We start from the raw sequence: 17,250 nt of genomic DNA, 5'->3' as shown, positions 1-17,250 counted from the left end.
GGTTTGTACCAAGGATATAGAAAGTCTGAGGTCAGAGTGCTCAGTGAGGAGTGAGGCATTAAACATGAGTTCAGTCTTGAAGGGTGAGTACAGCAGGGGATATTCAAGCCAAGGGAACAGCATATTCAGTGTGGCGGTGTGGAACGGCATGTGATATAAGAGGACTGGAGGTTGCTTGGTACTTCTAGAGTGTAGAACATGGGAGGAATGATGATGGGAGTTGAGGTTGAAGGCAGAGTTAAGGGCCATGTCATGAAGGATCTTGTTCACAGCTTTCTCTTTGAGGCAATGGGAAGTCATTGAAGGATTTAAAGGCAGGGAATGACACCATCAGTTTTTTGTTTTAGAAAGATCACTTTGCTATCTATGTGGATGGAGAAGACCAGTTAGATTGCTGTTGCACCATTTCAAGCAGGAGGCAATAAGGGGCCTGAATTAGTGCAGGCAGGAATGTTGGAGAAGAGGGGATGGATTCATTATGAGCACTGGAGTTGAATGACTTGATGACTAATGGGACTTGGTGGTGAGGGAGAGAGAGAGAGGAGTCTAGGATGGCAGTCCAAGTTTCTAGTGCTCATTTTGGGACATGTTGAATGAAAGTAACTGTGACAGGAAGTCCAAGGAAGAGGGACAGGAGGCAGAAGGTGTCAGAGGCTTGAAACACTATTTTTGAATTGTCAGGCTGTTCTTAAAGTCATAGAAGTAAGCAGATGAGATTCCCCCAGGGGAACCACATAGACAGTAAGAAAAAGGGGCATAAAGAGAAGCTTGGGATATACCAGTGCTTAGTAGCCAGCAAAAGAGAATGAAAGGACCCATCAGATAAATGGAAGGGAAAATACATTTGTGGGTGAGGGCTGAGGCAAATAAAGTGGATGGGTATGAAAGGGGAACATGGTCCTTAAATCTTAAATCTTCTGCAATAATAATAATAGTAACTATCAGTTATTGATTATGTACCACCCATGGTTCTAAACATTTTCCATACAGTAATTCTTTAATCCTCATAGCAACTCTCTTAGGTGGATTTTTATTATCCCCATTTTGCAGATGAGCAACTGAGACACAGAGATGTAAGGTCACTTGCCCCAGGTCACAGAGCTAGGAAGTAGGAAAGTTTAAAGTGAGGTCCTCTATCTCCTAGTCCATTGTACTTTTCACTAGCCAAGAAGACTTCTTGGAAGAGGTGGGATTTCAGGATTAAGTAATATGTCCAACAGGTGGGGAATGAGTAGGTAAGAGTAACATTGGGATGATTGAATAGCATAAGGTTGACTGGGTGGGTGTTCAGAAGTCATGTCATTACTCAGAATTCTCTGGTATCTGTCCTACTCTGCACCCTCTGCTTACTCCCTGCTCCATTTAGCCATCTACAACTCCATCCCTACCCCCAGTTAGTTAGAAAAACATGAAGTTCCTCTTGGGTGGAGCTACCCTGTTTCCAAGCATACCATTTCCAGCACATACTCAGATGGGTGGACTGTGTCTTAAAAGTTGGGAGTTCCCTAATCCATGGAAAATATCCCCCATCCTGTGCCTACACCTGAGCCCCACGAACAGTTTGTCAGATGCTTCCTCTCAGGATCTGAGCTCCTGAGCACTGCATCCAGAAAACGGGCTTTGATGAATTTCTTAGTCCACTCTTCTTGCTCTCTTGGGCCACACCAGTGGCTCAGGATACACATTAGGATGACTTGGGAGCATTTAAAAAAATACCCAAGCCAGGCTTCCCCTCACTTTCTCCAGGCATTTTGATTCACGTGGTGCGGCCCTTGGCATCAGCATTGTTTAAAAATTCTCTAGGTGATTCTAATTTACATATAGGGTAGAGAACCATGGACCTACATCTTCTTAATACTTTCACAGAGGGAAATCTCAAAAAGTCTTTTAGAACACAAGTTGGTGGTGGTGGAGGAGAAAAAGAAAGAACAGAGAAAGAGAAATGGCTTCATAAACTTGAGGGAGCAGATTATTTGCACAGAAAAGGCTTCCAAGCCACTGATCTTACCCTCATGCCAGTCTGATGATTCTCGGAGCTAATCCCTTCATTGCTATTAATTAATTTAACAAATATTTCTTGAACACATAGCACTGGGAATAGAGTGGTGAACAAGACAGGTAAAGACTTTTCATGGAGTGCATAAGTCTAGTTGGGTTGGGGGGTGGAAGGTAGACAATAGACAAATAAATGAAGTAATCACAGATTGTGATATGCTGTGAAAGAAATAATGTACCATGCCAGAGAAGTAACAGGGTAGCTTTCTCTGAGGAGATGGCATTTCAGTTGAGACTTGATGGATGAGAAGGATCCAACCATCTAAGGAATGGTGGGAAGAACATTCCAGGCATTGGACAGAAAGTGCGAAGACCCTGAGGCTGGGAAGAGCTGGACATATTTATGGAACCGAAAGAAGGTCTAGGCTCCGGGAGCATCATGAGTGAAAGAAAAAGCATAAGATGAGTTGGGAGATGTAGGCAAGGGTGGGATCATATGGGGCCGTAATAAAGGTGTTTGAATTTTCCTGGTGAGGAAAGCCAATGAAGAATCTTAGGCAGGGTAGTGAGGTGATCTGATTGGTTTTTAGAAAGGTTATTCTGGCTGCTTCATGTATATTGGATGAGAGAAGGACAAGATTGGAAGTAGGAAACGAGTTATGGGGTTATTATAGATGTCCAGACAAGAGATGATGGTGACTTGAACTAGAGGGTGGCAGCGGGGATGGTAAATGGGCTGAGTTGATGTCTGTTTTGGAGGTACATCTACCTGCTTTGATTGAATGCAGAGGTTACAGTGACTGAAATGCACAGAACCTAAGAGCTGGGATGGTATTTTAAGAGACCATTTAATCCAGTTGTCTTCAGCTATGGCTCAGGAAATGTGTGAGGCTGACTTCCTCTGATACATAACTAGTTTCTGAAGGTCTAGATTGAAACTCCTATCTGATTTGAAATTTAATGTTAATTTAACTACATGATCACAAGCAGCAAATATCTTCATTCAGTAAGTGTATGCATTTTTATTATACTTATGGTCTTATATACATAACATTTTCTGATGTTAAATGAAAAGAAAATGATTTTTAAGAAAACATTAGCCAGCTTTGAAATGCTTAGTATTGCCCTCCTGCCACCTCTTAGCAGTTTCTGTTATTGCAGGGAAGGAGTTTTCTAATCTCCTCAGAGGGTTCCCAAGTTTACTCAGGGACCCTATTTAAATCCCAAGATTAGAAAGATTTAGTTAGAATCTTGGATAATAGAACCAGCTATGTAGGATAATTCATGCCTACTAGAATTGTTAAAGGTTTTTAAAAATTGAAAACTTCAATTAAATTATTTAATTTTTTTCACTATCAAATAAAGGTGAAAACTTAAAAAAGATCTTGGTCAAAATACAAAGGAGCTGTTTATCTCATTACAAGCCTCATATATACATCAAATTTGACAGTGATCACAAAGTGGCCGTTATATAATTGAATAAAGGAATAAAATTATTTGAGATAATTACTTAGCTTACTGAGTAGCAGGATTATATAACTATCTGAGTGAACAACTAGGGGTAATAAATAGCTTTTGTAATGCTAGAAAACAGTATATTAGACAATAGCGTAAGTGATTTTGTGATGTATAACAACCACTATATGAATTCCTTTATAACCTAATGTTATTTTCCCCCAACATTTTACTATGCAGTTTTGAAGCATACATCAAAGTTGGAAGCATATTATAATAATACCAGTATACTTAAATCTAGGTTCTGCCATTAACATTTTATTCTATTTGTTTATCACCTACCTATTCATCTGTCTATGTCTTCTCTGCATCCATCAATTCTTATTTCCTTTTGAAGCATTTTAAAGTTAATTGCAAACAGTGCACTTCCTCCTATACTTTAGCGTGGCTGTCATTAACTAGAGTTAACATTTGTTTATGGTACTTTTTGAGGTAAAATTTAATGCAATTAAATACACACATCTTAAGTGTGCATTTTGCTGACCTTTGACAAATGCATGCCCCCACGCCCTTCTCAAGATAAAGAACATTACCATCACCCCAGAAATCTCCTTCATGCTCTTTCCCAGTTAGTTCCTGCTCCCTCCCCCTACCCAATGCAACCACTGTTCTATTTTTTTCCTCCACCACGGATTAGTTTTGCCTGTTCCAGAACTTCATATAAATGGAATCATATTGTCTGTACTCTTCTATATAGGCTCCTTTTGCTCAGCATATTGATTTTGAAATTCATCCATTTGTGTGTATCAGTAATCTGTTACTTTTTGCTGCTGAGTAGTATTCCTCAGATGACCATATCTCAGTTTGTTTATCCATCTTCCTGTTAATGGATACCTGGGCTGTTTCTAGTTTTGGCTCTTTTGAATGAAGGTGCTATGAATATTCTCATACAGGTCTTTTTGTAGACATGTTTTGATTGAGATATCTCAAGCTCAGTTTATTCAAGTAGAATTTATTTTCTTCCCTTCTATTTACATACTGCTCCTTCCTATATTTTCTAATTTGGTACCTAACCTACAATCCACCTAGTTACTCAAGCCAGAACCCAGGGGTTAAATCTGGACTCCTTCTTCGTGCAACCTGGGATAAGGAGTAGAATTGCTGGCCTCTAGGGTTAATGTATGTTTAGTTTTATGCTAGACCTTTTTCTGAAGTAGTTGTACCATTTCACACACCCACCAACATTGTATTAGAGTTCTGGTTGTTCCACATCCTTGTTAACTTTGGTGTTGTGTTTTTAAATGATCTAACTTTAAGCAGTGTCATTTATAAATGATTGGAAGAAAAGTGATACCTATTAGTTTTAATTATTTTCCTAGGGAAGAATTAAAAATTAATTATACTGCTTATTTCATTGTTCTATTCATTTCTTTTTTTTTCTTTTAAGCTCTTTACTTTGACATACATGAAGACTTACAGAAAGCTGCCATAGGCCACTCTTCAGCATTTCACACTTTTCACCAGTTTTTAATTTAAATATTCTTTTCCTTTGTGTATAAGAAATCATTATTTCATAGTTTTTCACCAGTCACTCATTACAGCTTCTCTGCATGATTTTCACTCTCTGCAGACTCCTTGCAGTTGCTTCCAGTTTTAGCCTTGGTGCTTTTTTTACTCTAGAATTCTACTGGGTGATTTAACTCACACCTGTGGCTTCAGCTGCTACCTGTGCTCTAATCCCTAAATCTGCTTCTTTAGCTCAGATCTTTTTGACTCTTAACTGCTAACTGTATCCACTTGGATGTTGCACAGATATCTCAAGCTCAATTTATTCAAGTTGAATTTCTTTTCTTCCCTTCCATTTACGTACTGCTCCTTCCTATATTTTCTAATTTGGTACTTAACCTACAATCCACCTAGTTACTGAAGCCAGAACCCAGGGGCTAAAGCTGGACTCCTCCTCCGAGCAGCCATTTGGCCATCAGCTCCTGTTGACTTGCCTCTTGTGTGTGTCTAATCTGCCTGCTTCTGTCTCTAAGGCGTGGCTGACGTTCTGCTATCAGGCACTTTCCCTCTGTAGCCCACTTTGTTAATGCCGACTGACTTGTTTTATTTTTCAATCACTTATTTGTGTTTTTAAGTTACAAAAATGATATACCCCTCCTATAGAAATTCAAACAAAAATTTATAAAATCTATAGTCTCCCCTCCTCCCAACTTTCAAGGCATTTTTATCCCCCAGGAAAACCAGTGGTAGTAATATTTTGAGGTCTGTCCTCCAGCACGCTCCTTATACTCAAGCGCACACCAACACACACACTTTGCAAAACACAACTATACAATGCTGGTGTTTTACAGCTTCGTTTTAACGTAGTGTAACATGTCAGTACATAGACAGCTATGTGAAATTGATGTAGAGGATCAATATACCATAATTTATTTAATCATTTCCCATTGATGGATAATGAATAATGCTGCAGTGAACATTCTTATACATTGATTATTTTAGTAGTGTTTTGTTGCATAGATTATTAGAAGTAAGATTATGCACATTTTAAATTTTGTTAAATCTTGCCAGTGCCCTTCAAAAAGATGGCAACTTTATACTTTCCTACTATTATGGTGCCAGAGGCTTTTTCTGCTTTGCCAGTACTAGGTATTTATTAATCACCTAACAATGTTCAGTTTTTGCCAACTTAATAGGCAAACTCTATATAGTGTTGTGATGATTTAAGACCAGAATATTTCTTATTCTGAAGATGGCCTGTGACTGTCTTCAACATTTTCAAAATATCATTGCCTGTTTGGATTAGGTGTCTTTTACCTCTTGAATAAGGAAGTTGTTTGGAGAGATGATTTCTGTCTAATATGTGTTTGTGCTGGCAGGAAAAACTTAAACAGACTCAATGTAGCCTAGCAATCAAGATGGAGAAAGCCATGAAGTTACAGGACATGGAAATGAAGAGTGCTGCAGAGTGGAAGGTAACAGCAGAATTGGTTAGACATTTCTTGCTTCTGAGGACCTTTCAGTCTGTGGCTGCTTATGTAGTTTCGCTGGGATGAACTTATAAATGACATCAGTTGTCAGTCCCCTTGCAGATAAAGTGATAGAACAGAAAGTATGCATCTGTCCCTACTGACCTGTGAGTTCCATATACTTCATCCCCTCCTCTACTTTAAGGTCCCACTTTTTGCTAAGGTTGGAATTGGTTTGGGTCTATGGCATTGTAGTAAGTAAATGGACTGTGCTTTCAGAGATGCTAATCTAGTTGGGAGGCATGATGTGTGGGCACACACACATGTCTAAAGATTTAACAAAACTGAACAGTAGGCATTCTGAGGGCTAAACTAAATAGATGTGCAAGTGCATTTTAGTTTAAAAAGTATACAAACAAGGCATTGCTAGCAATAGTAGAGACTCAGATGTTACAAAGAATGAATGAATACTGTAAAGACTAGTATAAAGATATCAAGTAAGTGTAAATAGAGAAGTAGTGGAAATTTGTGGGGAGTGGGCAGGGGCTTTTCTGGAGGAGGTGATTAAAATGGAAGGACCATGGATTACTGGGGAGTCATGTGCAAGGAGTTTAGGAGTAAGGACTGGGCAGAAACAAGGACTAAACAGATCTCATGTGGCTCTAGGACAAGATGAAGAATCAGAAATTGAGATTAAGGGCAGAGTTTACAAAGCTGCACGACTTCCTGGCTGAAGAAGAGCAACTGTTTCTTCAGAGACTGAGCAAAGAAGAAGAAGAGACTGAGAAGAAACGGACTGAGAACACATTAAAGCTCCATCAAATAATCACTTCCTTGAAGAAGCTCATCTTAGAGGTCAAGGAGAAGAGCCAGAGCTCCATCCTGGAGTTGCTTCAGGTGAGACAGGCAGGGGAGGGGTTAGTTAACATCACTAATTGAATCCTCTTGTGTTTAGAGCTGAATGTCTTTCTTAGTGAGTGGATTTAATAGAAGAAATGTTTTCTCTCTGTTGATGATTGTATTACTACTATCATTATACAATTAAAGAATCAAAGATTTACTATTCAAAGGAAATTAATGTAAAATGTAGGTATGATTCACTTGGTCCAATAGTTTATTTAGGATCTGAAGCATATCTAAGACTTTTCTATTTGTCTTATTTATACATTTGTACAGGGTGGGGCAAAAGTAGGTTTACAGTTGTTCATATAGAAAAAGTAACGATAAGAGCAGATAATGATTTCACTGAAGCATTACTTGTGGTAATGGTGTTGGGAACAACCTGGGTATCCATTACTGAAAGAGGGAACTGGCAAAAAGTGGACACATGGATTAAATGTATACATAGCATCAGGAATGGATCTTAAAAACATAATGCCTAAGGAAAGCAAGAAACAGAATGCAACAAGAACTCATTGCATAAATTAAAAATACATAAACCTAAGTAATATTATGTATTTTGCAAGAAAGCATTAAAAAAATTAAGCACAACAAAACGGTTTTTATTTTCAATGTTTTTGTGTTTCTAAGAAGAATGAAAGTGAGTTATGAGCTAAAAGTGAAAGAATAAATGAAAGATATAAAAGGATGGAGGTGTGAGTATCAGTAAAATAAGTTCTCTGAGGCTCTGAGATTCTATGATCCAGTTCCATCTTTAAATATTTGCCTAATCTCGCACTTATGCTGGCTGATACATTTTTTTGTAAGCACTCTGCTGGCTCATGTGTATCTTTGAAGTTTTAGACTCTAACTAGACATTAAACCGACATTTAAAAAAGTGTTTAAATGTGTTATTTCAAAGGTTCTGCTAGAGTATATTTTTGGATATGTAATTGGAACTTCATTGCCCATGCAAGTTGTAAATATTATAGACAGTTCTTGGAGATCATTACATTTAGATACCATACATGTATTTAAGCTATGCTTTCATCTTTAAGTATTGCTTAACTGTGTCCACAAATTTTGACAATATTATTTTTATTATAGTAAAATAAACATGTTTAAAAACATTTTAAGTATAAAATCCAGATGAAAATATATAAATCACAAGCTTGACAAATTATCACCAAGTGACCCACCCATGTAACCACCACCTAAGTCAAGAAGTAGAACATACCCTAGCCTGTTTTGCTCAGTGGTTAGAGCATCAGCCTGTGGATTGAAGGGGCCTGGGTTCAATTCCGGGTAAGGTCACATACCTCGTTTGCAGGCTTGATCCCTGGCCCTGGTTTGGGTTCATGTGGGAGGCAACCAATTGATGTGTCATTTTCACATTGATATTTCTCTCTCTCTCTCCCTCTCCCTCCCTCCCTCTCTGTCTCTCTCTCTCTTTCTCTCTTTCTCTCCCTTCCACTCCCTCTGAAAAGCAATGGGAAAAAAAAATCCTCAAGTGAGGATTAAAAAAAAAATGAGGGAACACAAGTAGCATTCCAGAAGCCCTCCTTCATGCCCCCAATCAGTATCCTTTACCACCTCCTCAGAGCTAGTCTCCTTTCAGACTTCTCACACTGTTTTGTTTTCCCTGTTTTTGAATAAGATTCTTTTAGTATGCACTCTTTTTTTTTTTTTATCCTTACCCAGGGAGTGAGGATATTTTTTCCATTGATCTCCAGAGAGAGCAGAAGTGAGGGAGAGAAAAGAAAGGGAGAGAAACATTGATGTGAGACACATTGACTGGTTGCCTCCCACACGAGCCCCAGTGGGGGGCTGGGCATCAAACCTGCAACCCAGGTATGTGCCCTTGACTGGGAATCAAACTGGAGACCCTCCAGTGCGCAGGCCAACACTCCTAACCACTGAGCCACGCCAGCCAGGGCTCAGTATGCACTCTTTTGTGTCTGGCTTATTTTACTCAATACTACATTTGTGAGATTAATTCACGTTGTTGTAGGTAGCAGTAGATCATTTGTTTTCATCACTGCATAGCAGTAACTCTCAACCAGGAGCAATTTTGCTCTCCCAGCAAGCAATGTCTAGAGACATTTTTGGTTGTCACAACTCAAAGGTAGTTAATACTAGCGTCTAGTGTGTAGAGGCCATGGGTGCTGCTAAACATCCTATAATGCACAGAACACTCCTCCCCTTCAGCTCCTAGCAAAGACTCATCCAGCCCAAAGTGCTGAAGTTGAAAATCCTCTGTGTAGTATGTTATCGCTTGGTATCAGCCCCCTCCATCCCCAAAGATACCAAAATCTATGGATGCTCAAGTCCCTATTATAAAATGGCATAGTATTTGTATATAACCTATGCATATCCTCCTGTATACTTTAAATCATCTCTGGATTACTTATATATCTAATACAATGTAAATAGTTGTTATACTATATTTTTTAGGGCATGACCAAAAAAATGTAAGTGTTTAGTAACATGGTAGGCCTAACTACATAGTCAGCAACAATGTAACACATTTTTTAATCTTTTCTATCTGCAATTGGTTGAATCCATAGATGCAGAACCTTGGATACGAGGGTTGACAGTATTCCATTGTATTAATATAGGAAAAGATATTATTCATTTTACTGTTAGCAAAATTTGGGTTGTTTCTAGTGTTTACAGTTACCAAAAAGCAGTTTAGAACATCTTTTTTGGTGCACTTATGTGTACACTTTCTGACAGTTATGTACCACTGAGAGCAATTTCTGATCACAGCAGTTGTACCAGTTTACACCATTGCTAGCAATGTGTGAGAGATCCAGTTGCTTTATATCCTCATCAATACTTAGAATTGTCAGTTCTTTAATTTTAGCCATCCTAAATGATGTATGATGTTATCTCATACCCTTAATCAGCAACTCTTCCGAAAAAGGTAGATGGCATTTGATGACTAATGAGGGTACTTTTCAAATGGTAATTAACCATTTTGATATATTCCCTTTTTTAAAAAATATGTCTTTATTGATTTCAGAGAGAGGAAGGGAGAGGGAGAGAGAGATAGAAACAACAATGAAGTTTGATTGAGCCCGGAACCTGAACATGTGCCCTGACCAGGAATCAAACTGTGACCTCCTGGTTCATAGGTTGATGCTCAACCACTGAGCATGCTGGCCAGGCAATATATATTCTGTTTTTAAAAAATAAACAAAATAGCTTTCTTGATATGAAATTCACCTATTTTAAGTGTACAGTTGAGCGATATTTATAATTTTATCAAGTTGTACAATCCTTACCACAATCCAGCTTTAGAGTATTTCCATAAGATCTGTTTGTGTTTGTTTACAGTTAATCTCTATTCTTACCCCCAGCCTCATACAACCTACTTTATGACTTTGTAGATTTTACTTTATTGAGTATATCACACAGTCATATAATATGTGGTCTTTTGTGTACATAGTCTTTCATCTAGTATGTTTTTGAGCTTCATTTATGTTGTAGCATATATTATTATTGCATTTGCATTCCTTTTTAAATTCCTGAATAGTATTCCATTGTAGAATATACCACATTTTGTTTATCTTTTTACCAGTTGATGGGCATTTGGGTTGTTTCCACCTTTGGGCTATTATGAATAATGCTGCTGTGAACATTTGTCTGCTATTGTTCGTGTGAACATATGTTTTGATTTCTCTTGGGTAGATAGTAGGAGCAGAATTGCTGGGCAGTATGGTATATTTATATTTAACTTTTTAAGAAACTGCCAAACTGTTTTCCAGAGTAGCTGAACCATTTTATGTTCCCATCACATCCTCGCCAACATTTGTTATTGCCTCTGATTGAAGAGAATAGATGCAGAGTTAATGTCATAGTTCTAAAAGAGAAAGAATAGGGCTTCAAGAAAGGAATTGATTGACGTTGTCAAACAGTACAGAGGGGACACATGAGAAAAAAACTATATTGTGTCAATGCACTGGCTTTGGCAGCATGAGATCATATGTGACATAAACAAAAGCAACTGACAGAAAATACCCACTTACAAAGTTGAGTATCAGATCTCAAGAGGACGATATGTAACTTACTTATTTCTTTTCTCTCCTCTTCACAGAATCCAAAAGATCTTTTGGCCAGGTATGAACTCCTTCTTTCCTATAGGAGCCTGAGTGTACAGCTTGAGCAGAGGGGAAATAAGGCTGAGCTCTGTAGATCAATCTGGGCATACCTGGAGGGGTCTGTGGAGGAGGAATGTTGATTACTTTTGCAAGAAGGAATAGAAAAGAAGTTGTCTAAGCTTTGGGCTTGGAACCTTCACATGGGAGTTGGGGGTCTTAGCTGCCCTAGTTGTCTCCTAAGAAGAGCAGTCTTCTGTACTTTTTTTTTTAGGAGTGAGAACCAGGATGTAAACTATTCCCTCGAATTCCTAGAGGTGAAGACTGTGTGCCATATACCAGTGATGAAAGAAATGCTGAAGCGATTCCAAGGTGAGCAGAATTTCTAGGAGTTGGAGCTCCCTGTAAGTCTTTTAAGAGAATAAAATTCCTGATTTTTAAAAAAGAAGACAAACTAGAGAGATGGAAAGTGGGAGGGAAGAGAATTTGGAGGCAGGGAGGCCAGGGAGAATGTTACAGAGTTGAAGTGAGAGATGCTGAAGGTCTAAGTAAAGACAGTGGCAGTGGGTATGGAGAGGAAGAAAAGCACCTGACATGTATTTCAGAGGTGGATTGATATGACTTGGTGACTAATTAGTTACTGAGGGTCAGAGGGAAAGAAGAGTCAAATAACCTCAAGATTCCGAAGTGTGAATGTTTGGGTGGCGGTAATAATCTTATACCTTAGAGAACATAGAAGACAGTGATATCCGCATTTGTGGGGATTAGTCCCAAGTGGGTAGAAGGGGACTTAGGATAATGAGTTCCTTTTTGAGCTATCAGTTGGGGACCTGTGGAGGTGCCCAGTGAACAACTGGAACCAGTCAAGAGAAACCTTGTTAATGATGACATCCATGTATACATGTACAAAGGACCAGCCAGTCAACAGCCTTGGTCTAATTCTGATTCAACAAGTCAGAATTTGTTAATGTTTCTCCAAATTTTATGCTGATTGTGAAGACTTAGGGCCATGATCTAATGAGCTCCCCATCTTTTAGGTTTTAGTTTTTTGGAGCAGAAGGGAAATGAGATTTCAGGTTGCTACAGGCCGTACTATGGACCGCTAGGCCTGCCTGAGGAATAGTTGAGAGGTAATGAAGAGTCTCATCCCTGACAGTACTTGTTAGGAGGAGAGGATAGAACTGAAGATGGAAAAGATGGGCGTTTCTGGAGGAGGACTGGTGGTAAGCTCTTACATTATTTATCTCAGCTCTCATTTTCTCTGCAGTGACTGTCAATGCAGCTGAAGAAACAGCTCATCCCCACCTTGTCTTCGCCCAGGAAGGGAGGTACGTGAAAAACAGAACACCAGCTGGTACTATGTCATTTTCTACAGCATGGAACTACTTTACTGGATGGAGGAATGCTCAGCAGTCCAAACCCTTTGTGGAGAGATTTCAACACTTACCCTGTGTTTTGGGAAAAAACATTTTCACTTCAGGGAAACATTACTGGGAAGTTGAGAACCGAGATAACCTGGAGATTGCTGTGGGGGTGTGTCTGGAGGAAATCATGGGGATTGTTAATAATTCAGAAATGGCTCCTCATTTGGGCATCTGGGCTATTTGTTGGAGTTCTGCCGGCTATTGGCCCTTAACAGGCTCCCCTGTAAGTCCCACCAGGCTACAGCCAGCTCTTCACCGGGTAGGAGTTTTCCTAGATTGTGGCACTGGGGATATCTCATTCTACAATGCTGTCGATGGAGTGCACCTACACACTTTTTCTTTTTCTTTTGTCTCGTGTCTCCGGCCGTTCTTTTGGTTGAGCCCATTAGCATCTTTATTCATCCCACCAGTGACTGGTGGGAAATGAGGCTATTCTTTCTCTGCCCAAGAATCCCTACCTGTATCTCAGCCCCAGGGTCATCCATTTCTTGGCCTTCTTTCACTTTATATTGATCCTTGGTAGCACATCAGCACTATTCATTCAGACTCAAATTTCATGTTTTGTTCAAATTCCTGTATGTCCTGTGCATAGACAGATATGGCAGATCCTGTTAGTTGCCTTTCTAGTAGCCACTTGCCTCACTTCTCAGCTTCTCTTCTGGTTCTTTCTAATTGAACTGTTTGGTGTGTGCCCTCCATGTGCTTCAGGAGAAGCAGTCCCTTGTGAGGTAATTCTGGCCAATGAGATAGGTTGGGAAATTTTCCTAGGTGGGGAAAAGTTCTGGGGAATGTTTTTGTAGCTTCTAAAAGGAGGTATTTGGGAAGACATAGCCCTTTTCTGATGTTAGCAGCCATATTGGAACTGCATACGGAGAGTACGGTCGCAGTGGAAAGGAAGAAGAAACATGGCCTTTGCTGGCATCATCAAACTGTTGGAATTTCCCTAATCCCAAACTCCTTGTTACTTGAGATTATTGCTCCCTTTTTATATAAGGCAACTTTAGTTGCATTTTGGTTACTTGCCGTCTAAAGTATCCTAACTGGTGCTATAGGCACGTAGCATAGATATCCTACAATTTAGGCTTATCTCACTTTTCCTGAAACTTGACAAATGTATGGAATCCAAATTCACTTCAGTTGTATAATTCCTCTTTCTAGTAAGTACTGATATCCCTCATTTTTCTGGATCAGAAAACTGAAGCAGTCTTCCCTTACCCTGCCCATGCTATTACTCTCTTCACCTGACCAGGTCTTGGCCTTCAGGTGTTCATTATGCTATCTGCTTGTCAAATTCATATATTGTATATACACGTTTATTAATATAGTGAAAATGTTGAAAAACATTTAAGTATTTACACTTTGCTAGCTTCTTTACATAATGCTTTCATATGACTCTTGTAGCAGCTCAGTGAGATGGAGAGTAAACCCTATTTTTACAAGTGAGAAAACAAACCGTTAGAGTAACTCACACATTATTGCTTAGCTGGAAAATGGGAGTGTTGGGATTAAATTCAGATCTGTTTGAGACGAAAGCCTGCACTTTTTTTCTACTCTACATTTATTTGTAAGTATTTGTTGAATGTAGATTGTGGGTCAGCATCATCTTTGTTTCTTATTTTCTTATATGTTTTTATCCTATATATGTATTTTTTCACTTTACTTTTCTACTCTCAATTGTAAGCACTCAAGAGGATTATGAAAGTTACTGGATAGTTATTTTTAAAGTAATGATTGTTTCTGATACAACGTGGCAGTGATGCCAGCTAGACAGGCAGGTGCCGCGGCGGCAGTGGCAGGCCCTCGCGCTCGGCAAGGCGGCCTAGCTGCGGCCTCCCTCCGGTTCCCAGGAAGCGGGCCGGCGGCCAGCGCGGGAGCAGCGGCAGAGGCGAAGGCTGCAGCCGCCTCTCTCCTTCGCGGCGGCCTGAGCCAGGGGCGGCCAGGCAGACTGGGTGGCTAGAGGGAGTTCTGCTGCCCCGGAACGGGAATTCTCTTCACCAGGATATGGAGACTGTTCAGTCGCCAGGAGCACAAGGTTATCATCATTGGGCTGGATAATGCAGGGAAAGCTACCATCCTTTACCAGTTTTCTATGAATGAAGTTGTACATACATCCCTACAACAGGAAGTAATGTAGAAGGAACTGATTAATAATACACGATTTCTAATGTGGGATATTGGTGGCCAAGAATCTCTTCGTTCTTCCTGGAACACTTACTATACTAACACAGAGTTTGTAATAGCTGTGTGGACAGCACAGACAGAGAAAGAATTTCTATAACTAGAGAAGAACTCTAAAATGTTAGCCCATGAGATTATGCCAAGGACTTGAATGGATGATGTCACGATTTAAGATTAGATGATCTCTTCTGACCTTCTCATAAACTTTATAAATGAAGTGCTGGACTTTACCTGAAAGCTGCAAAAATTAATGATTCAGATATATTTATAGTAAACTGATTTAAACTTTTTCTATAAGAAGAAAAATTAAGACCACTTATTTGAAAATGAAGATGAAGCCTCACCTTCCAATTGCTTTCTCATTAGTTTCTTCCAAAGCAAGGTCTAAAGCTGCAATTGACTTTTTTCTCATAACGAATCCTCTCAGGACATTGTGTAGTCTGTGGTAAGTACAAAGGGAGAGGAAGACATTTTTTTAAAACTTTAATATTATCAGTATAACCCTTCTTTGTTGAATGTTCTCTTTTTGTTCCATTAAGTCAAAATACAAATCAGCACAGATATTCAGTTTCCAATATTTTAAAATGTAATGTTACTTATGAAAAGTATTTTGCATAAGGTTGTGTATGTATTGTGTATATACCTCAACTTCAAGTTAATGGTTTTGATTTATGTTCTAAAGAAAAGTGAGTAACAGAAATTAATAACATTCTTAATTATAATGATAATGAGATGAATACTGGCATTGGTTTAAGGGCCAATTTGTACTTTTCCCCTATGTTCTCTGTATTGTACTAACCAATCCCCAAATCATTGAGCTGCTCTTCAAAAAAAAAAAAAAAAGAAAAATGTTTGGAAAAAAATAAAAGTAAAATAATAATTGTTTCTCTCATAAAAATTGTACACTTCTTGTAGAAAATTTGGAATGTACAAAGGGTGTAAAGAAAAACCTATCAATGGTCCTACCATTACTAATGTGTTAATGTGTTTTCTCCCAGACTTTCAATAGGTTTTCTGGCAGTAATTTAACAAGGCTTCTTTCAAAACTCCCAGCACCCTCCCTACCCCTTCTTCCCCTTCCTGTGTCCCAGCCCATTATGGCTTATCTTCCTATTGAGCCAGAGCAACCCCCTCATTAAGTGATTTCTGTTGAGTTGTCCTTAACTCCTTAAGATAACTTGCTGTTAAGAGTTGAATGTGTCCTCCAAAAAGATATGTTGAAGTCCTACCTGTAAATGTGACCTTACTGGGAAATTAAGATGAGGTCACCATGTGAAAACATGGAAGATGGCTATGGGAGAGATTGGAAGTATGCTGTCACAAGGCAAGGAATGCCTGGGGCTGCTAGAAGCCAGGAAAGGTAAGGTAGAATCCTCCCCTAGAAGCTTCCGAGAGAGTATGGCCCTGCCAACACCTTAATTTTGGACTTCTGGCCTCCAGAACTATGAGACTAAATTTCTGTGGCGTTCAGCCAACCAGTGTGTGCTACTTTTTGATGGCAACCCTAGGAAATTAATAGGTCCCATCAGGACTTCTTCTGGTACCTGCCTTGTTAAATTCCAGTCCTTGGGAAACTTCTCAGTACCTTCGCTCTACTCGTCCTTCTGGGCAGGTTGGTTGGGTCTGCTCCAAAGTCTTGCTCTGACTTCAAGAGGGCTTTTTGAGCTGCTTTGTAAATGAATTTCAGTTTTCATCCCTTGACTTCCTTTTACATCTCTGGTGGCAGTGATTTCAAGCTTTTACCTCTTTTCTCAAGCTTTCATGAGCTGCCTTTCATACTATAGCAGAGTTAAAACTTTACCTCTGAAAACCTTAGGTTTTCAGATAGGATTCTAACAAAAACATGAGAGAAAAAGTTTGTTAACACATGCAGCACACATCACGCAGGAAAAACTTAAAATGAGTAGTATCTCAAATTGGTGGCTTCGCATTCTGGCTTACCCAGTATCTTCAACAAAGAACAATAAATTTGTGGGGAAATGACAGGACAAAAGAAAGCTCTAGCCTTCCAAGGGTGGCAGATTGCAGGAAGGTAAATATGTGTGAGGAAACTAATGGAGTAGTTTGTTTGCAGATTCCTCTGGGGCTGTGTCTGGGCTAAGATTGTCTGCCTCCAGTAAAAGAATTTATATCCTGCCTTTAGGCAGAAAAGGGAGACCTTCCCTGGATTTCCTGCTTCTTAATTGCCTTCAGCTCAACGTAACTTTTATGTCAGGCACATTTGGAGTAACATATTGGGTTCCT

The 17,250-nt window shown here is 39.3% G+C and overlaps 1 protein-coding gene across 2 annotated transcripts in view; it reads left to right on the top strand.

Annotated features, from left to right (window-relative positions):
• The window catches only part of TRIM4 (tripartite motif containing 4), a 37,302-nt gene that overhangs the window by 1,638 nt on the left and 18,414 nt on the right, over positions 1-17,250 (top strand). The window contains exons 2-6 of one of the 2 annotated variants that reach the window (XM_087815551.1): positions 6,336-6,431; positions 7,092-7,322; positions 11,404-11,426; positions 11,679-11,776; positions 12,672-12,732. In XM_087815551.1, coding sequence (XP_087671677.1) covers positions 6,336-6,431; positions 7,092-7,322; positions 11,404-11,426; positions 11,679-11,776; positions 12,672-12,732 — 509 coding nt within the window. Of the gene's footprint in view, positions 1-6,335; positions 6,432-7,091; positions 7,323-11,403; positions 11,427-11,678; positions 11,777-12,671; positions 15,845-17,250 lie in introns of those variants that run through there. The other variant, XM_016217690.2, reaches the window with a different exon arrangement.

The sequence above is a fragment of the Miniopterus natalensis genome, chromosome 3 (assembly GCF_054644295.1).
Source record: "Miniopterus natalensis isolate mMinNat1 chromosome 3, mMinNat1.hap1, whole genome shotgun sequence".
Classification (NCBI taxonomy): Eukaryota; Metazoa; Chordata; class Mammalia; order Chiroptera; family Miniopteridae; genus Miniopterus; species Miniopterus natalensis.
This window is presented reverse-complemented; position numbering and strand designations above follow the sequence as displayed.